Below are 25348 nucleotides of genomic sequence, written 5' to 3'. Positions count from 1 at the left end.
CATGGGGCATTTTTCAGGATAAACCATATGTCAGACAACAAATTAAGTCTCGGGGCAGCGCCTGTGGCTCAGAGGAGTAGGCACCAGCCCCATACGCCGGAGGTGGTGGGTTCAAACCCAGCCCCGGCCAAAAACTACAAAAAAAAAAAAAAAAATTAAGTCTCAATAGACTTAAAAAGATAGATATGGGCCAGGCATAGTAGCTTACACCTATAATCCTACCACTTTAAAGACTGAGGTAAGAGAATTGCTGGAGTTTGAAGCTGTTTGAGCTATGTCTACACCACTGCACTCCAGCCTGGGTGACAGAGCAAAACCTTGTCTCAAAAACAAACAACAAAAACCACACACAAAAACAAAGATAACAGACAAATTACCTTCTCCATGCAAAACAGGACAATTTCAGAAATTGGTAATAGAGAGAAAACTGTATAATTAAGAAATTTTTGGAAATTAAATGATATACTCTTAAATAACCAATGGATCAAAAAAGAAATCACAAGGGAAATTAGAAAATACAGACAGATGAAAATGAAAACAACATTAACATACCAAAACTAATGGGATGCAGTGAAAGAAGTGCTAAAGGGAAAATTTATAGCAGTAAATTGTTATAAACAAGAAATCTAAAATCAACAAACTAACGTTACAACTTAAGAGACTAGAAAAAGAATAACAAACTAACCCTAAAACCATAAGAAGGAAGGAAATAATAAAGATTAAAGCAGAGACCAACTAAATAGAGAATAGACAAACAATACAGAAAATCAATGAAACTGAAACTTGGTTCTTAGAGAGCATCAATCAAATTGATAAACGTTTAGGTAGGTGAACTAAATTGATAAACGTTTAGGAAGGTGAAGAATAAGAGAAAGACTCTTGAAATTATAAAAGTCAGAAATGAAAGTGGGGAAATTACTACCAATTCAACAGAAATAAGAAGAATTATAATTCTATGGTAGTCAGGAATGGTGGCTTACATCTGTAATGCTAACACTCTGGGAGACTGAGGCAGATGGATGGCTTGAGCTCAGGAGTTTGAGAGCAGCCTGAGCAAGAAGGAAACTTTCTCTCTGCTAAAAATAGAAAAACTAGCCAGGTGTGGTGGTGCATGCCTGTAGTCCCAGCTACTTGGGAGCCTGAGACAAGACTATTACTCAAGCCCAAGAGTCTGAGGTTGCTGTGAGCTAAGATGCTAGCCACAGCCTTCTACCCAGGGTTACAGAATGAGACTCTGTCTCAAAAAAAAAAAAAAAGTTCTGTGAGCTAGGCATGGTGGCTCATCCCTGTAATCCTGGCTCTTTGGGATGCCAAAATAGGAGGATTGCTTGAGTCCATGAGTCTGAGACTATAGTGAGCTATGATGATGCCACTGCACTCTAGTCAGGATGACAGAGGAAGATCTTGTGTCAAAAGAAAACAAAAACAGCAAAAACCACTATGAACAAAGGTATGCTGACAAATTGGAAAACCAGGATCAGATCTACAAATTCCTACAAACACAAAACCTACTGAGACTGGCCAGGTGCAATGGCTCATATCTGTAATCCTATCACTCTGGGAGGCTGAGGTGGCAGGGGTCATTTGAACCCAGGAGTTCAAGACTAGCCTGGGCAATACAGTGAGACCTTGTCTATACTAAATTTTTTTTTTGAGACAAAAGTCCCACTTTGTCGCCCTTGGTACAGTGCCATGGCATCATAGCTCACAGCAACCTCAAACTCTTGGGCTTAAGCAATTCTTTTGCCTTAGCCTCCCAAGTAGCTGGAACTATAGGTGCCTGCCACAATGCCTGGCTATTTTTAGAGACAAGGTCTTGCTCTTGCTCAGGCTGGTCTCAAACCTGTGAGCTCAGGCAATCCACTTGCATCAGCCTCCCAGAATGCTAGGATTATAGGCCGGAGCCACAGTGCCCAGCCTTAAATTTTTTTTTTTTTTTTTGAGACACAGTCTCAAGCTGTTGCCCTGGGTAGTGTGCCATGGCATCATTATAGCTCACAGCAACCTCCAAGTCTTGGGTTCAAGAGATCCTCTTGCCTCCGTTTTTCTGTTTTTAGTAGAGATAGGGTCTCACTCTTGCTCAGGCTGGTCTTGAACTCCTGAGCTGAGGCAATCCCACCTGCCTGAGCCTCCCAGAGTGCTAGGATTAGAGGCATCAGGCCCAGACAATAAAATTTTTTTAAATGTATGAAGTAATCAAAGAAAGGATATAAATGATGACCTGAATAAAAGCAAATGTATGGCCTATTTTTAGGAACAAAACAAAACAACAACAAAAAAGAATTGCCTTTGATATACAGGTTTCTTCTACTTCCATAGAAAATGAAGAACTATTTTTTTAAGTTCTTCAAAGTATAATTTTGGTATTTAATGGGGATTGGCTAATACCGTTTTGTATGTCTAAAATATTCTACAATTTTTTTGAGACAAAGTCTAACTTTTTCACCCTGGGTAGAGTGCTGTGAGCTATGATGCCACAGCACTCAAACTCTTGGGTGCAAGCAATCTTCTTGCCTCAGCCTCCCAAGGAGCTGGGACAATAGGTGCCCGCCACAACGCCTGACTATTTTTTTAGAGATGGGGTCTTGCTTCTGTTTAGGCTGGTCTCGAACTCTTGAACTGAGGCAATCCCACCTGCCTCAGCCTCCCAGAGTGCTAGGATTAGAAGCGTGAGCCATCAGGCCCAGTCCATAAAAGTTTTTAAAATGTATTAAGTAATCAAAAAAAAAAAAAAAACTACTGAAGGATATAAATGATGACCTGAATAAAAGCCTGTTTTGGGAAACAAAACAGTATCATAGATATCTATTCTCCTAGATTTAAAATATAAGTCTAAGGGCCAGGTGTGGTGCTCATGCCTGGAATCCTAGCACTCTGGGAGGCTGAAGCAGGTAGATTGCCTGAGCTCACAGGTTCAAGACCAGCCTAGCTCTAAAAATAGCCAGGCATTGTGGTGGGTGCCTGTAGTCTCAGCCATTTGGGAGGCTAAGGCAAGAAAATTGCTTGGGCCCAAGAGTTTGAGGTTGCTGTGAGCTATGATGCCATCGTACTCTACAGAGGGTGACAAAGTGAGACTCTGTCTCAAAAATAAAGTATATATGTGTGTGTGTGGGTGTATATATATATATATATAATATATATACATATACATACACATACACATAGGTTCGGCGCCTGTGACATACACTGGAGCTGGAGGGTTTGAATCCAGCCCAGGTCTGCCAAACAACAATGACAACTACACCCAAAAAATAGCTGGACATTGTGGCAGGCGCCTATAGTTCCAGCTACTTGGGAGGCTGAGGCAAGAGAATTGCTTAAGCCCAAGAGTTTGAGGTTGCTGCGAGCTATGACGCCACGGTACTTTACCCACGGTGGAGACTGTGCCTCAAAAAAAAAAAAAAAAAAAAGAATATATATATGTATATATATATATATTATATATATATGTATATATATAAATGTATTTATATATATATGAATATATATATGTATATATATATATTTTATATATATATGTATATATATAAATGTATTTATTGTAGTCTAATAAAAATACTAAGATGAGGCGGCGCCTGTGGCTCAGTGGGTAGGGCACTGGCCCCATATACTGAAGATGACCGGTTCAAACCTGGCCCTGGCCAGCTAAAACAGCAATGAGAATTCCAACAAAAAATAGCCAGGCGCTGTGGCGGGCACCTATAGTCCCAGCTACTTGGGAGGCTGAGGCAAGAGAATTGCTTAAGCCCAAGAGTTTGAGGTTGCTGTGAGCTGTGAGGCCACAGCAATCTACCAAGGGCGACAAAGTGAGAAAAAAAAAATACCAAGATGAATTCTTTTTTAGTAGACAAATTAATTTTAAGAGTTCATATGGGGCTCGGCGCCCATAGCACAGTGGTTATGGTGCCAGCCACATACACCAAGGATATCAGGTTTGAACCTGGCCAGGGCCAGCTGAACAAAAATGATAACTGCAACAAAAAATAGCTAGGTGTTGTGGCAGGTGCCTGTATTCCCAGCTGCTTGGGAGACTTAGGCAAGAGAATCGCTTGAGCCCAAGAGTTTGAGGTTGCTGTGAGCTGTGATGCTACAGCACTTTACCAGGGGTGACATGGTGAGACTCTGTCTCAGGGAAAAAAAAAAAAAAAAGAGTTCATATGGGCTGGGTACAGTGGCTCACACCTCTAATCCCAGCACTTTGACAGGCTGAGGTGGGGGTGGGGGTTTGCTTGAGCCCAGGAGTTTGAGGGTGCACTGAGCTATGATCACACCACACTGCACTACAGCCTCAGTGACAGAGACTCTGATTAAAAAAAAAAAGCATGTAAAGTCTATAAACACATGATCATAGAGGTTGTTTTTTTGGGGGAGGTTGTTTTTTGTTTTAAGAGAGAGCCTTGCTGTTGCTTGGGCTGTGAAGTAAAGTGGTGTGATCATAGCTCACTATAGGCTTGAACTCCTGGGATCAATGGATCTTCCCACCTCAGCCTCCCAAGTAGCTGGATTTATAATTATAGACTACTGTGCCTTGCTAATAACAAGTTGCATTTAATCATGTGAAGAAATGCTCAAATTTTCTCAATAAAAGAAATGCAATGCAAAACTACAAGGTGACAATTTTTGATAATTTTCTTATTTTTTAATTTCAGGTTAATTTGAGGGTACAAAGAAATAGGTTACAATGTTTGCATTTGTTAGGTAGAGTCCCTCTTATAATTGTGTCCTACCACCAAAAGTTATGCTACACACCCTAACATTGTGCCTATTAAATGGGAGCACACCCATCCCCCTCCCCTCTCCTCCTCCTTGTTCTCCATCCGCCATCTTGAATTGATTTGAATTTTCTTATGTGGGCATGTATTATTGTTTCATTTCTTGGTTTTCTATTCCATACCGTATGTCTACATCTCTATTTTTGTGGCAATACCATGTTTTGACCACTGTGGACTTGTAATATAAGCTGAAGTCTCACAGAGTGATGCCTTCAGTTTTTTTATTTTTTAATTTTCTTTTAGACAGAGTTTTACTTTGTCATCCTCAATAGAGTGCCACAGCATCCTAGTTCACAGCAACCTGAAACTCTTGGGCTCAAGTGATTCTCTTGCCTCAGCTTCCTGTGTAGCTGGGACTATAAGCACCTGCCACAATGCCCAGCTATTTTTAGAGATGGGGTCTTGCTCTGGCTCAGGCTGGTCTTGAACCTGTGAGTTCAAGCAATCCACCCATCTCAGCCTCCCAGAGTGCCCAGCTTTGTTTTTATAACTAAGAATTGCCTTGCCTATACATAGTTTTTCTGGTCCCATATAAAACAAAGTACTTGTTTTTCCAGTTCTTCAAAGTATGATATTGGCATTTTAATGAGGATTGAGTAGAATAGACATTTTAACAATGTTGGTTCTTTCCAGTCAAGAGCATGATGTGTTATTTCATTTGTTAATATCTTCTGCTATTTCCTTTTTAGAATTTCATAATTCTCATTGTAGAGATCCTTCACCTCTTTCATTAGGTATATTCCTAAGTATTTCACTTTCTTTTTTTTTTTTAAGTATTTCATTTTCTTTGAAGCTACTGTGAAGGGAATTATGTCCTTGATTTGCTTCTCAACTTGGTTGCTACTGGCATATACAAAGGCTTTGTGGACAAAGGATTTGTGGACATTGATTTTATTCTCTGAGATGTTACTGTATTTCTTGATCACTTCCAGTTTTGTGGGTGAGTCTCTCAGGTTTTCTAAGTATAAGATCATATCATCAGCAAAGAGCAAGAGTTTGACCTCCTCTGCCCCCATTTGGATGCCCTTTATATCCTTCTCTTGCTTGAACTTCCAGAACTATGTTGAATAATAGTGGCAATAGTGGACATCCTTAACTGGTCCCAGTTTTAAGTGGAGAAGCTTTCAGTTTTACTCCATTTAGTAGGATATTAGCTGTGGGTTTGTCATAGATGGCTTTTTTTTTTTTTTTTGGTTTTTGGCCAGGGGTAGGTTTGAACCCGCTACCTCTGGCATATGGGACTGGCGCCCTACTCCTTGAGCCATAGGCGCCGCCCATCACAGATGGCTTTAATCAGCCTAACAAATGTACCATCTATGCCTATATTCTTTTTTTTTTTTTTGGCCGGGGCTGGGTTTGAACCCGCCACCTCCGGCATATGGGACTGGCGCCCTACTCCTTGAGCCACAGGCGCCGCCCTATGCCTATATTCTTAAGTGTTCTTGTTAGAAGAAGATGCTAGATTTTATCAAATGCTTTTGCTACATCTATTGAGAGGGTCATATGGTCTTTGTTTTTGATTTTATTGATATGGTGAATTACATTTATGGATTTGTGTGTTAAACCAGCCTTGCATCCCTGGGATAAAGCCTACTTAATCATGATGTAGAATTGTTTTAATGTATAGCTGCAATCTATTAGCCAAGATTTTATTGAGTATTTTTACATTGACATTCATTAGTGAAACTGGTCTGTAGTCTTCCTTTTAGTTGAGTCCTTTCCTGGTTTTGGAATCAGGGTGATGTTTGCTTCATAGAACAAGTTGGGAAAGATTCCTTCTTTCTCACTGTTTTGGAATATGTTCTGCAGTATAGTACAAGCTCATCTTTGAAGTTTTGATAGAATTCTGGTATGAAGCCATCTGGTCCAGGGCTTTTTTTGTTGTTGGAAGATTTTTTATTGTTTCTTCAATTTCAGTGCTTGATATTGTCTGTTCAAGAAATCTATTTCTTCCTGGTTAAGTCTAGGGGGCTGGTGTGATTCCAGGTATTGGTCCATTTCCTCCATATTGTCAAATTTCTGGGCATAGAGTTTTTTGTAATAGTCAAAAATAATCTCTTGTATATCTGTGGTATCAGTTGTTATTGCCCCCTTTTTGTTTCTGATTGAGTTATTAAAGTTTTTACTTTTCTGTTTCTAGTTAATCTGGCCAGTGATTTATCAACTTTATCTTTTTGAAGAACCAACTTTTTGTTTCATTAATTTTCTGAATGCTGAATGATTCTTTGTTTTCAATTTCATTTCATTTCTTTCTTTTTTTTTACTGTTATTTGCATTTATTTTATGTTGCATCTATTCCCATGCCGTAAGTTTTTGTTCCTTCAGTTTCTTCTGGGATATCTTTTTCTTCTGTGCTACCTCTTCTTCTGGTTTGGGAAAAATCTGTTCCTTTTCAGTAAGGATCATCTCAATGTGGCAGGGGGAGCTCATGTATGGGTTAATGCGACCATGAGCTCTGTAAGTTAGGCAACACATCTTGGGTGCTTTGTTCACTTGGATATACTCAATGACCAGAGAATCTACATTGAAACCCTTAAGTTCAGCAGTTCTCTCTGCATTTTTAAGCATATACAGCAAAAATTCAGCACTCTTTTTGGGCCACCGACCCTGTGTCAGCTCCACTGTTTGGCCTGGGCACACCTACCAACTCCACCATTGTAATGTCGGAATGGTACACCTTGTTTCTTTAAGGTGACATCCTTGAGATACTTGGTGGCTTTTCGTACATGCATACCCTTAATGGCCTGGACAGTTTCACGTGTATTCTTAAAGTGAACATGAAGATTTGAGCCTCTTGACTTGCATGACTTTGTGGGGTTTTCTGGGTCGAGTGAATAGCAAACCATTTTCACAGATCACCTCAGGCTGCTTAGGGGAAGAGAAAGAGTGGTGGCTTCTGGGAGAATTCGTGAGAACTCCAATTTCATTTATTTCTGATTTAATTTTGGTTATTTCTTTTCTTCTGCTAGGTTTGGGATTGGATTGCTCTTTCTTTTCCATTTCTTTAAGATGATTCATTAGGTTGTTGATTTAGTCTCTGTTCATCAGTCAGCAGCTAGTGCAATAAAGCCCCAGGCTTTGGTAGTTTATGTCTTCATTGTTGTTATGTTCAAGGAAGTTAATGATTTCCTCCTTTATCTCTTCCTTGATTCAAATGTCATTTGGCATGAGGTTGTTTAGTTTCCATGCCTTTGTGTGGGGATGAAAATTTTTGTGGGAGTTGAGATCTCTTTTTAACTTGTGGTCTGAAAAGATACAAGGTATAATTTTGATTCTTTTGATTTTGTTGAGATTTGATTTGTGTCCTAGGATGTGATCTATTTTGGACAATGTTCCATGGGCTGCTGCGAAGAATGTATATTCCTTAGTTTTGGGATCGTATGTTCTATATATGGCTATTAGGCTACTAAGCCTAATTGTTCTAGGGTCATGTTTAAGTCCCTTGTATCTTCATTTAGTTTTTGTTTAGAAGATCTGCCCAGCTCTGTAAGAGGGGTGTTAAAGTCCCCAGCTATTATGGTGTTATAGTATATATTGCTCAGGCCAATTATGGTCTGTTTCATAAATCTGGGAGTATTTATGTTAGGTGCATAAATATTTAGAACTGAAATGACCTTGTTGTATTTATTGTTCTCTTGACCACTATGAAGTGACCATCTTTGTCTTTCTTGACTTTAGTTGCTTTAAATACATTTATATCTGAAAATAAGATTATGACCCCTCCTTTCTTCTGATTGCCATTTGCCTGAAATATTGTTTTCCTATCCTTTACCCTGAGTCTTGTTTTGTCCTTTGAGACTTCTATTTCCTGGAGGCAATATACAGATGTCCTTGAGGCCTTGTGTTTCCTGGAGGCAATATATAGATGGCTTGTGCTTTTTTCTTTCTTTCTTTTTTTTTTTTTTAATCCAATCAGCCAGCTTGTGCCTCTTCAGTGGGGAATTTCAATATAAATAAAAACTCATATACAGGGTGGCACCTGTGGCTCAAAGGGGTAGGGTGCAGGCCCCATATGCCAGAGGTGGCAGGTTCAAACCCAGCCCCAGCCAAAAACAAAAACAAAACAACAACAAAAAAAACTCATATACATGGGATATAAGCACAAAGACATTTATTGCATGATTATAATGATAAAAACAATAAATGTATTTTTTTATCAATAGGAAAATATTTGGCTCAATATCGAATGTAGATTTTTGTGTACTGACTTAGAGAAATATTCATGATATAACAAGAAAAACAAAATGTAATGTGCAGACTCTTTGTTAAAGGATATCAAACAAAAGGCTATACATGTATATTTATAAAAGCATAAAAATAGAGTAGAAAAGATGCATATATCAGACTTCAACATGTGAGAACAGAGGAGGGGTGAATAGTCATCCGACTATTACTTTTTCGAATAATTTTGTAATTAAAATATGGTAGGTTCTGGCTCAGCACCTGTATCTCAGTGGCTAGGGCATCGGCCACATACACTGGAGCTGGCAGGTTTGAACCCAGCCTGGGCCTGCTAAACAACGACCACTACAACAAAAAAATAGCTGGGCATTGTGGTGGGTGCCTGTAGTCCCAGCTACTCGGGAGGCTGAGGCAAGAAAATTGCTTAAGCCCAAGAGTTAGAGGTTGCTGTGAGCTGTGATGCCATGGCACTCTACCAAGGATGACACAGTGAGACTCTGTCTCAAACAGAAAAAAAAAGGGAGGTTTTACTGTTGTTTTAATATGGGAAACATTAATGAAGGTTTATAGCAACTAATGTGAACAATCCACAGAGAAGGAAAAGGTAAGCAGGCATTTTGTTTTAGCAGAGAACAGTCATATTAGAAGAGGGTGCTGAAGGCCTGTTTGAGGTGTATGATCATGAATTTAAAGTGATAGTACTACATGCCCTGTAACAGGAATTTACTCAGTACTGTTCAGCTGCTTGGCTAATGGAACAGGTACAAAGAGTAGTGGAGTTGAGGTACTATTGTCTAGGTGGAATGAAGATAAACAGGATTAAACTATATTGAGTACTGGTAAAACATGATGGCCCATAAGCTACATGAGGATGTGGAAAAGAGAAAGCAAAGAAGGCCAGGCACTGTGGCTTTCTATAGTCCTAACACTCTGGGAGGCTGAGGGAGGAGGACTGCTTGAGTCTCAACCAGCCTAAGCCAAGAGTGAGACCCAGTCTCTTACTAAATATAGGAAAAACTAGTCAGGCATGGTGGCAGGCACCTGTAGTCCCAGCTACTCAGGAGGCTGAGGCAAGAGGATCCCTTTAACCAGGAGTTTAAAGTTGCTGTGAGCTACGATATGATAGCACTCTACCTAGGGTGACAGAGACTCAATCTCAAAAAAAAAAAAAGAAAGAAAGAAAAAAGAAAAAAAAAGGAGAGAAAGCAAAGGAGTTAATGGCCTGGAAATTCCTATTAAAGTCAGGGAAAGGATGTCGCTTGCAACTCCATAGAATTTTCAGATGGGTAGCCAATTCCCAAAATATAACCCTAGGTTCCCTGGGATTTTGGGAAGGATGATGGGTGAAATGGTCAATTCGTATTTAGATGGACCTGGGCTGAATCTTAAATCTGATTTGTTAGCTTCATGACCTTGGATAAATTATTTGCCCTGAACTAATTTCCTCATTTTAAATAAGCATAACAATCTCACAAACTTTTTCAAAGGATTAAAGAAAATAATGGATGGAAAAGGCTAGAGATATAAGTCATGGTGTATAGAACATGATCATGGATGCTCTTTTCTTTCCAGGAGTAAAACATAGTATTTATTTGGGGCCAGTTCAGCTTCAAAAATAAAAGCTTTTTTTTTTTTTTGAGACAGTAAGACAGTCTTAGTCGCTCTGGTGGAGTGCTGTGCAGTGACAGCTCACAGCAACCTCAAACTCCTGGGCTCAGGTGATTCTCTTGCCTCAGCCTCCCAAGTAGCTGGGACTACAGGTGCCTGCCACAGTGCCCAGCTATTTTTTGTTGCAGTTGTCATTGTTGTCTAGCAGGCCCAGACCGGGTTAAAACTCACCAGTCTTGGTGTATGTGGCTGGTGCCATAACCACTGTGCTACAGGTGTCAAGCCAAAAATAAAAGCTTTTTGATCTCTGAAATGCTTGTTACCCAATCACGTGTGACTAAATGATGTGATAAATGTGACTCAATGAATATGACATGCAATTAAATATGACACATGAATTTTTGAAAAGGAAAGCCACATATATGAATTTTCTTTACATTTATAATGAGTCTGCTGACCCAATCAAATCCTTAGTGGAAATGAAAATGGATATTAGAATTTAAAAACACAGAGGATATGCTCTCTTGGGCCTCTTTTATAAAGGCACTAATTCCATTCATGAGGGCTCCACCCCTATTATCTAATTACCTCCAAAGGCCTCGTCTCCTAATCATCTTGGATGTAAGGATTTCAACCTATTAATTTGGGGGGGACATAAATATTCATAGCACAGATTATTATCTGGTTTATGATTTAATAAATATTTTCTCCCATTCTATTGGTGGTCTTTTCACTCTCTTGATAGTATACTTTGGCACTCAAGTTTTTAATTTTGACAAAGTGCACTTTATCTTTTTTTGTTATTTGTGCTTTTGATATTATATCTAGAACCCACTGCCAAATCCAAGGTCATGAAGATTTACCTGTTTTAAGAGCTGTATAGTTTTAGTTCTTACATTTTTGTTTTTGTTCCATTGAGTTAACTTTTGTACATGCTGTGAGGTAAGGGTTCAACTTCATTCTTTTGCATGTGATATCCTGTTATCCCAGCATTATTTATTGAAGAGACTATTCATTCCCCACTCAATGGTCTTGGCATCATTGTCAAAAATCAATTCCTGGGGCTAGGAGCAAGGGCCCATCCTTATAAACCCAGCACCTTGGAGGCCAAGGTGGGAGGATTGCCTGAAGCCAGGAGATTGAAATCAGCCTAGATAACATGGAGAAACCCCATTTCCAAAAAAAAAGATTTTTTAAAATTAGTTGCCTGAATATACATGGACTTATTTCTGGACTCTTCAGTTCTGTTCCACTGATCTATATCTGTATGTCTATCCTTATGCCAGTACCACACAGCCTTCATTACTATAGCTTTGTAATAAGCTTTGAAATATGAGAGTGTGTTCCTGAAAAAGAACAAAGTTGGAGGCTACTGGGATTTGGGGTAATGGGGGGGGAGTCGCTTGCAACTCCATAGAATTTTAAGATCAGATTTTCTACTTCTGAAAAAAAGGCTCTTGGGATTTAGATAGGAATTAAACTGAATGTATAAATAGTTTGGGAAGTATTGCTGTCTTAAACATATTAAGTGAAGATGACTTCATTTTAACATCAAAATTATGAGTGCCATTATTAATCTCAATTGGGGTAAATGTTTTGCAGTTGAGGCCAGTAAATTTGCATACAAAAGTGACTCCATCTTGGATGTTAAGCTACCTTGTTACTTTATATTAACTCCAGTCACATAAATGTCTCCTGATTTCTACTTTATTTACTGTCCTTAATGGAAGAACGTGTACTCACTATAAATTCTGCCTTTACTATAAAGGAACCTTAATATTATCACACAAATTGTAAGCTATGAACATATAGCATTCTTGCCTGTTCTGGAGGGTTGCCTTCAATTATTTTACACAGAGCATTTATACCTTTTCCCAATGGTACCTAAGCCTGGGGTGTGGGGAGTAACAGGTAGAGAAATTGTGGCTACCAAGGCCACACTTGTGTCTTTATCCCCAATAAAAAAACCCTTTACCAAGAAAGCTGGATTTGTCTGCTTTATCCTTTGGCTTCTTGGCTACTTTAACATTTGCAAGCTGCTTTGAATATACGGCCCTTTCAATTTCCCTTAGACTCATCTAGCAAAACAGAGCTATATCACATAACAGGTGGTAGAAGGACACTGCAAGAAATGGTGTGTCACCTAGAGTAACTTCTGTGTACTCAGACATGTAAAAGTTAAAAAAAAAAAAAAGACATGTAAAAGTTATTTGCCCTCCTGATTTCAAAAAATTTGGTGGTATAGGAAATAGAATTATACAACAGTAAATAAAAGGTAACATGACCAAAGAGGTCAGAAGACAATGCTTTCCTTGTTCAGTCTGCTTTCTCTCCAACCCCTGTCAAGATAAATGAGAGGGACCAGGATAGATTTTGGCTTTGGGATTTATAAACAAACCACAAACCTGGGACAAAAAACTTTCAATTCTTCCTTAGAACTGTTAAAACATTAACCCAGTGGAAGATGTCATAGTTTTCAAAAAAAGGAAATAGTCCAAAAGGGTAAGGAAGTGATAATCATAGCATATTCATTCAACCTTTGTTTTTTACCCCTGTGCCCTAAAATGATATAGAGGGTGTCCCAAAAGTCATCTCTAAAATCACCAAACATAGGGAAAATGGGAAATTATAGCTAAATGTACCTTTTTCTGGGGGAGGGGCAGAATGTCCCTCTGTTGTCTTAAGAGTACAGGGGCCATCAGCCTAGCTCACAGCAACCACAAACTCCTGGGCTCCAGTGATCTTCTTTCCCCAGCCTCCAGAGTAGCTAAGGACTACAGGTGCACGGTTAATTTTTGTTTAGCCATGATGCCCAGCTAATTTTTCTATTTCTAGTAGAGATGAGGTCTTGCTCTTGCTCAGGCTGATTGGGAACTCCTGAGTTCAAATGATCCTCCCACATCATCCTTCCAAAGCGCTACTACTATAGGCATGAGCCATCCCGCCTGGCCTACATGAACCTTTATTTACAAAATATTCATTACAAAGTATTTTCAAAATATTTTCTATGAGTTGGCCACCTCTCTGTAAAATTTGAAATATTCTTTCATCTCCCTGGTTTGAGTATTTTGGCAATATGATAGTTTTCTACCCCAAATGCTGGCAGAGAACACACATAACTGTCATTGAAATAAAGAACACGTCAGCTTAGTCACACTTCTGCCTTGTAGTGGAAGAGTATCATAAAACACAGAGCTTTTGTGGAAGACAAGTCACAATAGGGTTCAGGAAAGGGTGGTTCCCATTGTCAAGCATGGGCCAAAGAAAAAGCTCTCCCAGTTATGGAAAACTTTCTTCCTTGAAAAAGGAATTATATCTAACTGTAAATGCCAATTGCTCCTCACCTAGCTTTTTTTTGAGACGGTCTTACTATGTTGCCCTTGGTAGAGTGCCGTGGTGTCACAGCTCACAGCAACCTCAAACTCGTGGGCTTAAGTGATTCTCTTGCTTCAGCCTCCCAAGTAGCTGGAACTACAGGCATCTGCCACACGCCCAGCTATTTTCTGTTGTTGTTGCAGTTGTCATTGTTGTTTTAGCAGGCCCGGGCTGGGTTCCAACCCGGGTATATGTGACAGGTGCCCTACCCACTGAGCTATAGGTGCTGCCTTCTCACCTAGCTTTTGGCTTTTTTTTCCCAACACAGCTCTGTCACTTGGGCTAGGGTGCAGCGGCATGCCAGCTCACTGCAACCTCAAACGCCTAGGCCCAAGTGATCTTCCTGCCTCAGCCTCCCCAGTAGCAACTACAGGTTTGTGCCACCATGCCTGACTAATTTTAAAATTTTTTTGTAGTGATGGAATCTTGCTGTATTTCTCAGGCTGATCCTTCCTTCCTAGTTTTTTTTTGCCAACCTAAGCTATGTAAGCTCAGACTGATCTTGACTTCTGGCCTCAAGCAATCCTCCCACCAAAGCCTCCCAAAGGATTATAGGCATGAGCCTCTGCACCCAGCTAGCATCTCTTTTATACTTAACCTACAGTACCTTTTTTAACTTACAGTATTTAGTTAACCTACAGTATTTCTCAGTAGGTGTTGTTTAATAGTAAATTTAGCAGTTCTTAATATAGGGGCCATCAGAGTCATCTGTGAAACTTTCAAAAGACACAGGTTGGAAATCTCTCCCCCAAGATTTATTCAGTATATGTAACATCAAAGCTTTTCCATAGGTTATTCCATAGGTTATTCAGTTGAGAATCTTGCGTTTAAGGTAACTCTTCACTAAACTACCTCATTTTATGTAAATAAATACAGCTAGATTTTACGTTGGGAGGAGATGGAAAGGGCTTTCTTCCTCTAACGAACTTAAATCCTAAATAGGCTCAGGCCCTACATTTTCAACCTGACTGAAGAATAATCATCTCTACCTTTCCAACTGTCCTTCATATCATGCCAGCCATCTCCATATGTATCAGTCATTTAAAATTTTTTTCTGACATTTTGACATCTTAAAAACCTTTCTGGCAGAAGGAGACTATCTTTTCCCTGGACTCTTTTTTTTTTTTTTTTTTTTTAAGAGACAGAGTCTCACTCTGCTGCCCTTGGGTAGAGTGCCATGGTGTTACAATTCACAGCAACCTCTTGGGTTTAGGCGATCCTCTTGCCTCAACCTCCCAAGTAGCTGGGACTACAGGTGCCCACCACAAAGCCCAGCTATTTTGTTGTTGTTGTTGCAGTTTGGCTGGGACTGGGTTTGAACCCACCACCCTTGGTGTATGGGACCAGCAACCTACTCACTAAGCCGCAGGTGCCGCCAGGACTAGTTGATTCTTAAAAATTCTTGAAGATATTAAATAACTTATTTGGGAGCACGCCTCTCATAGAAAGCCAACCACCCACTTTATCTAACTCTCACACACCAAGCCAATATTTTTCCTGTCCTAAGTCATCCCATTGGCCAGGTACCAGACAACTAAGGAACACCTAAAGCTAAAGCCCACTGGAATGTTTACTCTGGCCTGATTTGTTATTCCTGTGGAAACCCCACAAAGGCTCTGGCCTAGGCTTTCTCCTTGTTTCTCCTTCCTTCTGACCAAAAGCCCATGCTTCTCTTGTGGCTCTGCCATGTTGTGGCATGCCACCCCGTTTTTTTTGAAATATAATAAATTCTTTCAACAGCACTGGCCTCTCCATGTTGTCACTCAGTCATCTCTATAAATTAAAATCCCAAGGGATTTTAGACACCTACACCACCGCCCCCAAAAACTCTGAGCTAACTACAGTTTATTTTTGATTTTGTTGTTGTTGTTGAGACAGAGTCCCACCCTATTCCCTGAGCAGAGTGCAATGGCATCATAGCTCACTGCAACCTCAGACTCGGGCTGTGGGCATCCCGCTGCCTCAGCCTCCTAGGATTACAGGCATATGCCGAGGTGCCTGGCTTGGTTTTTCATTTTTTTAGGAGTTGGGGGGTCTCACTCTCCCTCATGTGTATACTTTGCTAATCCAATTGGAAACTATATTACAAACTAACTTAGATTTCCAAAACCAGAGCAAGAAACAACTAATTCCTGTATATAGAAAAACCTCTTGAAAGTGCTATTAGCATTTGAAACTCAACATTCAGAACTAAGTTTTACCCAGTAATTCCACTCCTAGAGCACAAAAACTTGTACACAAGTGTTCACGGTAGCATTATTTATAATAGCCAAAAAGTAGAAACATCCATGTTCATCACTGAATAAACAGATAAACAAAAGTGTATATCTGTGTATGGGACTATTATTCAATCACGAAAAAGAATGAAGCGCTGATTTATGCTACATTAACCTTAAAATTATGCTTAGTAAAATCCTGACTGAAGAGACCACATATTGTATAATTCCATGTATATAAAATGTACAGAATAGGGAAATGTATAGAAACAGAAAGCTAGTTAGTGACTGCCAGGGGATGGGGTAAAGGGGAATGAAGAGTGACTGCTAATGAGTAGAAAAGTTTCTATTTGGGGTTACAAATGTTCTCAAATTGATAATGATGACAGCTGAATAATCTTGTATGAGGGACACAATGAAAGTTTTGAGATACACAAAAATTTTAAAATGTAAAATAATTTTGGTTACTGTATTTTCTCAAAATAATCACCATGACATTCTATGCACTTTTGCATTCTTGTAAACCATTCTTTAAAACACTCCTTCCACTCATTTTCTTCAAGTGCTGTAAGCTCATTTTCGTAGGCACAAACAGCTTCTTCAGGGCTGGAGAAGCTTCTTCCCCGCATGCGATTTTTTACTATAGGTAACAGAAAATAATCACACGGGGCCAGGTCAGGACTATAGGGTGGATGAGTCATAAGTTCAACTTCTGTGGACTCCAGAAACTGAATGGTGACATTGGCTGTGTGGGCTGATACATTGTCATGATGCAAAATGGTCCCCCGCAGTCCTGTCGTTGGCCGCCATTCTTGAAGCTTCCTGAAAACTTTTGGTAGACATACTGTTGTGTACCACTGAGCAGTAAAAGTCCTTTGTTCCTCCAGAGGAACAGTTGCAATATGACCGCTTTTGGAGAAGAAAGTTGCCACCATTTTCCTTCCAACACTTCGGGGCCGCTTCACTTTTGTTGGTGGATTTTCATCGGGAAAAAAAATCCACATTGTTGACTGACATTTATTCTCTGGATCAAATTGATATATCCAGGTTTCATCACCAGTAATGATGTCAGAAATGCGTCTAGACTTGCCTCCATCGAATCTGATCAGCATTTCTTGACACCATTTAACACGGATGCGCTTTTGCTCATCTGTCAAAGTGTGAGGCACCCAACGGGATAAAACTTTCCTGACTCGAAGATAATTGTGCAGGATTTTGGACACTGCAGGTGATCCAATCTGTAGTGCTGCCTCAATGTCCTTAATTGTCACTTGACTGTTCTTGCGAACCATTTTTTCCACAGCAGCAATGTTTTCCTCAGTCACTGCAGTTGCCGGACGCCCACTCCTCTCCTCATCTCTCAGTGAAGTACGGCCTCTTCTAAATTCTTGAAACCACCGAAAAATTGTTGCACGGGAAGGAGTAAGGTCCCCGAAAGCTCGATGTAAACGCTCAAGGCTTTGAGTCTGGTTCAATCCACTTTTAAAATCATAGAAAATCATCGCACGAAAGTGCTCTCTTCCCAGCTCCATAGCTGACCTCCAATGAGTGTAGAGTGAATGGAAACAAATGAAGCCCTACCAGCAACACAGACAAGTCTAGCAAGTTAAAATTTGCACAAGTGAATCAGAGAAAAAAACTGCTGTCTACTGCACTTCTTGGAAGTGAAATAACCATAACAGAGTCTGTCTCAAAACTTTTGTAGTGACCTTCCTAAATACATTAAAAACCTCAGTGAATTTTTGATATGTGGATTATATCTTTACATGAACATATCATCTTCCCTCCAAACCTGTTTCTTGACACTTTTTCTGTGATCACATTCACTGAGATGCTCAGGCCAGAAACCTGCAAATCATAACAGACAAGTAGATCATGATGAGTCTAACACTTTAGGTGTTTCCATTTTCTTCACTCCCCTTCCTAATTCGGGCCACTCTCATTTTTCACCCAGATCTTTGCAGCCTCCTAATTAGTGGGTCTTGTGGTCTCCTGTCTTGCTCCCCCATCCATCTTTACACTGCAATTAGCATAGCCTTTAAAAAGAAAATCTTCAGTGGTTCCCAATGACCCCAAGCTGAAGCTCAAACCCTTAATAGGATGTGTAAAGTCCTTCAAATTTCATCCTGTGGTGAATCTCTCCAGCTTCACCTTCACCTTAAGCGCTTGACAAATCCGCGAGAGCCTGGGTATCCAGGCCGCTGCAAGCGCAGTACAATCCCCTCTTCATGTAGCTACTGCTCCCTAATCACCAGACCTCAACTTTCATGCTACCCTCTCCGGGAAACAAACTCTTCTGGTACTGCCAGACTGGATCTGGGTTTTTTTCCCAATTCCCCTCACTCCAGTAACTCTATCTGCTCCACAGGCAGGTGCGCTCCGAGGGGGCCGCCATTGTACCAGCAAACACCTGAGTAACCTTGGTGAAACCACATTTTATCTTAAAACTGCTGCAACAGCACCGCAAACTCACCCCAACTTGTCCTCAACAATTAACAGACTTTATAGCGTCGCGTACCGCCGCCGCCCAGCCTGCTATACACAGCTTCCGCCTCTCCAGGCCTCGCCCAGTCCTGCGCTGTCAGGGAGCATTAGTCGCACTCCATTCGCGCCCGTAGCCGCGGAGGAAGATGGGAAAGCCAGACACCGCTCCCAGCCAACGCGCCGCTCTGCGCCGGCGCATACGTAATTCTCCGAGGGTGGGGTAGTGGCGATAGGTGGCGCATGCGCAGGCGCACGGTTCTCCGTTGAGAAGGTGTCCGGACCGCGCCGGAGGTAGGAGGAGCCGGGCTGTGGGGTTGGGAGTCTGCGCCCGGAGGAGTCGGTTCTGTTACCTAGGGCGGTTGTCGCTCTCCTGAGGAAGAAGAGCTTTTCTCGCCGGTCTTCCTCGCTGGTTCCTTGGCCTCGAGAGGCCGGCAGCCTCGGCGGACTGCAGGACCCGCGCTTGGGAGGAGAGGAGCCGGGGCCCTCCTCGAGGGAGGACGAGAGTGGATCGGGATATCTTTGGTGGTCAGGGTCTGGGGCCTGAGAGCTGTCAGAGTCCTGGCAGCCCTTTTCCAGGCGGGTCCCTCAGCCTCCTTTCCATAGGTCGCCAGGCTGGGGGGAAGCGGGAGGGTCCGCCCCCCACCGATCCATTCATTCATTCCATGCCTGGCGCCGAGGTAGGTGGGATGCTAAGGAGGAGGCCCAAGTCCCCTACCCTCTGGAAACTTGCAGTCTTGTAGGATCCATTCTGCCATTCAGCACATGTCGATTGAGCACCTGTAGGAGATGGAACTGTTTAAGACTCATGTCAACAGAAATGTAGAGACTCCACACTGTTGTGGAGGGTGGAATTTGCTCTTAACTTCTCACCACATCCAACAGAATAAAATTCATTTGGCTTAGCCTGACGATCCAGGCTTTTGGGAACTAGTTTTTGCCTCTCCCGCAGCCTTCTGTCCTACCACTTTCTCTTCACTCCGATTATATCAAAAACTTTGCATTTCATGAATTCAACAAGTAGTTGTCCAATACTTATTACAAGTCAGGCACTGGCTAAGCTGAAGAGAATACAAAGTGAAGTAGATGGGCCCGTGTCCTCCTAAAACGTTGAACTTAGTAGGGGCGGATAATAAGTTGATGAATAAAATTTATTCCAGCAGAGTTCCAGCAGATACTCTGGAACCATACTGCCTAGGTTTGATCCCAACCCTGCTACTGGAAAAGCTGTAAGGACTTGAATTGGTTTCTCATTCTGCTTGTGCCTGTTTTCTTGCTATAAAGAGAAAGTGGCAATAGATGCTACCATAAAGGATTATTGTACAGATGAAACGAGTTAAAGATTTGAAAAGCAGTTGTAACAGTGCTTGGCACACAGTAGGCATTGAATAAATAATATCTTCTACATATGATTATAACCTATGACAAGTGATATTGTGAAAACAGTGGGTGGTGATAGAGATTAATGGTGGTGAGGGTCCACTTAAAGGATTGGGGAAGCTTCACTAAGGAAGTGATGTGGAAGACAAGAATGAGCCAGCCATACAAAATAGATTCTAGGTAGGGTTATCTGCCTAGCTTTCTAAAACAGAATGATTAATCAGATTTTTTGGACAGCATGACTTGTATCATTGTGTTTGAAATGAAGAACTTTCGGCTGTTAGGTCATTCATGTGCCAAAGTAAATCATTCCCAGGTAGCATTCTAGTCATCTGAGTTTGGAGAGCTCTTGTTGGGCTGATATGTCTCTCATAATGCAGTGTTTGCTGATAAAGCCTTTAATAGATGGGGGTCTTGGGCCAGTCAGGTGATAGTTTTTCTAGATTTGGGACTCCTCCTGTTTCTGTGGTGACTGCCATCCACTGGGTCCCCTTCCCTCCCCCCCCCAAGTTTCAGTAAAAATATTCTCCCAAGGTATACATACTTTTCTGGAAGAACACATGCTTTAAGAGATTCCTAGATCACTCTCCTCTGTTATGTAGTGATGTCCTATAGGAAGATTAGACCATGTTAACCAGGCTGTTCTGAGTATTTGAGAGGAGTATAGTTATTCTGAAGACTTATACCTTACCCCACATACCCTTGTACCTTCTGGAAGAAATGGCATAAAATAACAATGTCTGTCTAATTACACTTAGATGCTTTTGGTTTTCCACAGATATCAAATTAAGTGAACCAAATGTGCTTTATCACCCTGGAGATATTGGAGAATCATCTGACACCAAGTTCATAGATAATTCTATTTGAGAGGCATCTACTGGGCAACAAAACCTTCTCTTGGCTTTGAACTTTAACAGAGGAAAGCTTTAAACATATTATTTAACTACAGGCCTAACTTGAACAAAGACATTTAAATTGCTGTGGAGAGGAAAACAATACTTCTTGTTCAATTGTGCAAACTCCAAGTATCTAAGTGAGAAGAAGAGAGGAACCATACAAGGCTGTGAGTGTGAATGAGACTTGACTAGACTCATACTTGGGTTCATGTTTGCCTCTGTGTTCATGCCCCAAGACTGACTCTCACTCCTCCGAAGACCAGCCTGAAAGCCTTAAATGTTGTCACATGATGGATGAGTCAGATGAGGATTTTAAAGAACTCTGCTCCAGCTTTTTCCAAAGGGTGAAAAAAAATGCAACCAAGGAAGTGCCAAGAGAAAAGAAGGCACAAAAAGCCTCAAACAATATGCAGATAAGAAGCAAATTGAAAACAAAACAAGTTGATACCAAGGGCAAAACCCTTCAAGACCCTTCAGAGAAGAAACCTCAATCTGGCGGCCAGGCCCCTAGGACAAAAAAGCAAGGGACAATCAAGTCGCAAGCAAGTGAAATGGCTTTCACTGTAAACGGTGAAGGAGGTATGCTTGCTCCTGCTCCAAACCAGCCTGAGCTCTGGGAAAGAGTACAGACCACCCAGACAGGTAACTGGGCAAGAACCACTTCCAGAACTTTCCAGAGGAAACCAGAGATGATTTGTCCTATTTTAAACCAGGGGTTAGAAAACTTTCTGAAAAAGGCCAGATAGTAAATTATTTTGGCTTTGTGGGCCATAGAGTCTCTGTTGAAACTATTCAACTCTGCTGTTGCAGTGAAAAAGTAGCCATATTCAATATATAAATGAGTGGAAGTGGTTGTGTGCTAGTAAAACTTTATAAAAACAGGCAGCCAGCCCCATGTCCAGAGTTTACTGATTTATGTTTTAAACAGTAGTCATAAAAAATATAATCCCTTGGTGAATTTTTCATATGATTATGTTTGGAGTCCTTTGTTCTTTCAGAATTTCCTATGTGGGTTTACATTATATGGTTGACAAGAGTTACATAAACATGACAATAATGCTGCTTTTGTCATTTTCTCAAACTTATTCCAAAGTGGGTAAGTTGGAATTGGCAACCCAATTTGGTTAGGTTGCTGAGAAGGTGCTGTATGGATTTAAGTCCCAGGGAATTTTAAGGTCCTTTCTTTCTCTCTAAAGACTTTTTATTCTATCCCCCTCCTTTTTTGTTTGTAAGCAGCTTTCTTGCGCCTATACCCTAGGTATATTGAGCCTTGTGCTTAGCATACCTTCTTCATGCAGAACTGGAAACTATTCTTGGATATATAGTACACCACAAGCAGTTTGGGCTCCTGAGTTCTGTTTCTAAATTCTCACCTTCATTTCCTGATCTTAAATCATTTTTTTTCTAGTGTGGTCAGCATCACCTTACTAAATGGTGGTAATATCTTAGCTCGCAGAGACTGGTGTAAGGCTTCAGCAGTGCTGCTTTACCAACACTATTGGTCTCTCCTCCTCCCTTTGAAGGCCTAATAAAAGCTATTCATGATTCCCCAGAAAACTACCTACATGTATACCTGTGGAATTGACACAATTTCAGGATCCCTACTGAAGGACATTTCTGGATCCTAAGTTAAAGCAGAACTCCTGATCTAGAACATGTAAACCTTTGTCATTAATATTTCTTCTTCTTCTTCTTTTTTTTTTTAAGACAGTCTCACTTTGTCACCCTCTGTAGAGTACTGTGGTGTCACAGCTCATAGCAACCTCAAACTCTTGGGCTCAAGTGATTCTCTTGGCCTCAGCCTCCCGAGTAGTTGGGACTACAAGTGCCTGCCACAGTGCCCAGCTATTTTTAGAGACGAGGTCTTACTCTTGCTCAGGCTGGGTCGAACCTGTGAGCTCAGGCAATCCACCCGCCTCAGCCTCCCAGAGTGCTAGGATTACAGGCATGAGCCTCTGTGCCTGTCCTATTAATATTTCTTTAATAACAACTTTATTGGGATATCATTCACATTCTATAAATTTGCCCTTTTAAAATATAAAGTTAAATGGTTTTTAGTATTTTCACAGTTGTGCAACTATCACCACCTCCTAATTGTAGAACATTTTCATCATTCCCAAAATAAACCCCAAGCTCAATTAGCAGTCATTTGTCATTTCCCTCCTGTCATTGATATTTATGTCTACCTTGCCATAGACAAAGAAGTTGCCATGAAGCAATCAGTCCTGTTTGAAGCAAACCTAAACTAGTTGATAAAGGACTCCTTTGAAACTTAGGTCCAATCTCTACCTGCTGGAAAAGCCTGTTATTTTTCCAGCTATAACAGATGCTTGTGAATATTTTCTTCCTTCCAGAGACTACTCCCAACAGTGACTCCCAGCCACCTCCTTCCTGTTTGGCGACAGTCGTGCCAAGTCCCTCCAAACCCCGCACAGCAGAGTTGGTCCTACAGCGAATGCAGCAATTCAAGAGAGCAGATCCCAAGCGTTTGAAACATGCTTCAGAAGAATGCTCCCATGAAGTGGCATTGGAAGAACATGCCCCAGAGGGCCCTCTAAAGGAGACAGTGTTGGGGAATGGTATGATGAGTATGTTTGTGTCTTCCAAACAGATATAAGTTAACCTCTGAAGAAAGGAGACAGGGAGAAACCCTCTGCTGTGGGCCTGGTATTTTACCACGCCCCTACATTGGCTCTAGTGAGACAATAAAAGATCCCTTGTCTGGCTTCTTTGACAAGATACTTTTATTTATTTATTTATTTTTTGACACTGTCACCCTAGGTAGAGTGCTGTGCCATCACAGCTTATGTCAACCTCAAACTCTTGGGCTCAAGTGATTCTCTTGCCTCAGCCTCCTAAGTAGCTGGGACTACAGGCGCCTGCCACAATGCCCAGCTGTTTTTTTGTTGCAGTTGTCATTGTTTGTTTTTGTTTTTTGTTGCAGTTGTCGAAGCTGGTCAGGGCCAGGTTCGAACCCACCAGCCTCAGTGTATGTGGCCAGTGCCCTACCCACTGAGCTATGGGCACCACCCTGATTTTTTTTGAAAGAACAATCTCTGTTTATTAAACATGATTTTTCTTTTTCACCATATACTCCAGAAAAGAAAAGGAAATGAGGCTGGGAGGAAAAAGGAACAATGGTAGGGGATAGAGAAGGCTGGGAGTGGGATGGGGAGGGTTGTTTGATTGTTTTTAACGAGACAGAGTCTAGCTCTGTTGCCAAGGCTAGAGTGCAGTGGCATCATCACAGCTCACTGCAGCTTCTAACTCCTGGGCTGTAGTGATCCTCTTGTGTCAGCCTCCCCAGTAGCTGGGATTATAAGTGCACATCATTAAGCCTGGCTAATATTTTAATTTTGGGTACTGACCAGGTCTTGCTATGTTTCTCAGACTGTTCTTAAACTCTTGGCCTTAAGCAGTCCTCCTGCCTTGGCCTCCAAAGTGCTAGGATGATAAGTGTGAGCCACTGCACCTAGCTGATACTGACTGTTTGAAGCATCTGTGCTAACTATCTAATAAGATTTTCCACTTTCTGGATTTGTTTGATTATTTCTTCATGGCATCATTCAGCCCCTTCCTCTTGCCCTTGGACTGCTGGTAGACTGTAAGTAATTTAGAGGTCTGATTGGCTCCAGGTTACAGTGCTTCACAGATGCTGTTTCCCATTGTACCACATCATAGGCATGTAATGTCAAGTGGTCCTATTCTTTATCCCCCATAAACAATGTGGACCTTCTATGCCTCATATCCTCATTTCTGATGAAAATATAAGAAAAGAAATAGGAAGAGATTGTATTGACAGACCTACAGCCAGTAAACATGTAGGCTCTTGGTGTTGCATGTGCAGTTTTACTATAAGAGCACTGATAATTCTCAGGCCACCCTAAATGTCCACACATAAAACAATTTGCCAGGCTACTGATATATCAATTTTCAACGCACATGGGATGTGCAGAGGCATTGCCCAGCCAGTGCACAAGCCCAGCACCTGCCCTACATTTGACTCATATCTTTTCATATCATACCTAACGAATGCTCAGAAAGAGAGCATTGTTTGTTAAAAAACAAAACAGGACACCAAAATGAAGGTGGTTTGCTTTTCTGGTGTCAGTGGCAGGCATGGTAGCCTATAGTAATATTAAAAAGCTTAGGGCTTATGGCTCGGCGCCTGTGGCTCACACGGCTAAGGTGCCAGCCACATACACCAGAGCTAGCAGGTTCGAATCCAGCCCGGGCCCACCAAACAACAATGACAACTGTAACCAAAAAATAGCTGGGTGTTGTGGCAGGCACCTATAGTTCCAGCTACTTGGGAGGCGGAGGCAGGAGTTGGAGGTTGCTGTGAGCTGTGATGCTATGGCATTCTACCCAGGGTGACAGCTTGAGGCTTTGTCTCAAAAACAAAAAAAGAACAAACAAAAAAACTTGGGACTTATGA

The 25348-nt window shown here is 41.2% G+C and overlaps 2 protein-coding genes across 6 annotated transcripts in view; one reads left to right on the top strand and one right to left on the bottom strand.

The window, feature by feature from the left end:
- Positions 1-8870: 8870 nt before the first annotated feature.
- LOC128561296 (histone-lysine N-methyltransferase SETMAR-like) lies at positions 8871-18791 on the bottom strand. 2 transcript variants are annotated; one of them, XM_053555335.1, is made up of 2 exons: positions 18672-18791; positions 8871-18001 (listed from the first exon to the last, which is right to left on the bottom strand). In XM_053555335.1, exon 2 carries the CDS (start codon positions 17683-17685, stop codon positions 16618-16620), a length of 1068 nt encoding a protein of 355 aa, XP_053411310.1. In that variant the 5' UTR covers positions 17686-18001; positions 18672-18791; the 3' UTR covers positions 8871-16617. The 2 variants fall into 2 exon arrangements, with proteins under 2 accessions (XP_053411310.1, XP_053411309.1); XM_053555334.1 differs by having other exon boundaries at positions 18627-18758.
- Positions 18792-18827: 36 nt separating this feature from the next.
- Positions 18828-25348, top strand: part of SLX4 (SLX4 structure-specific endonuclease subunit) — a 30582-nt gene continuing 24061 nt past the window's right edge. Inside the window, exons 1-3 of one of the 4 annotated variants that reach the window (XM_053555322.1) lie at positions 18828-18928; positions 20793-21552; positions 23265-23489. In XM_053555322.1, coding sequence (XP_053411297.1) covers positions 21198-21552; positions 23265-23489 — 580 coding nt within the window. In that variant the 5' untranslated portion in view covers positions 18828-18928; positions 20793-21197. Of the gene's footprint in view, positions 18929-18960; positions 21553-23264; positions 23490-25348 lie in introns of those variants that run through there. The other 3 variants (XM_053555320.1, XM_053555321.1, XM_053555318.1) reach the window with 3 other exon arrangements.

This window comes from Nycticebus coucang, chromosome 12, assembly GCF_027406575.1.
Source record: "Nycticebus coucang isolate mNycCou1 chromosome 12, mNycCou1.pri, whole genome shotgun sequence".
Lineage (NCBI taxonomy): Eukaryota > Metazoa > Chordata > Mammalia > Primates > Lorisidae > Nycticebus > Nycticebus coucang.
Note: the sequence above shows the minus strand (reverse complement) of the source record. Positions and strands in the feature narration are given on the sequence as shown.

Coding starts and splice junctions, on each gene's coding strand:
- LOC128561296 (XM_053555335.1), bottom strand. CDS start 17,685: ATGGAGCTGGGAAGAGAGCACTTTCGTGCGATGATTTTCTATGATTTT.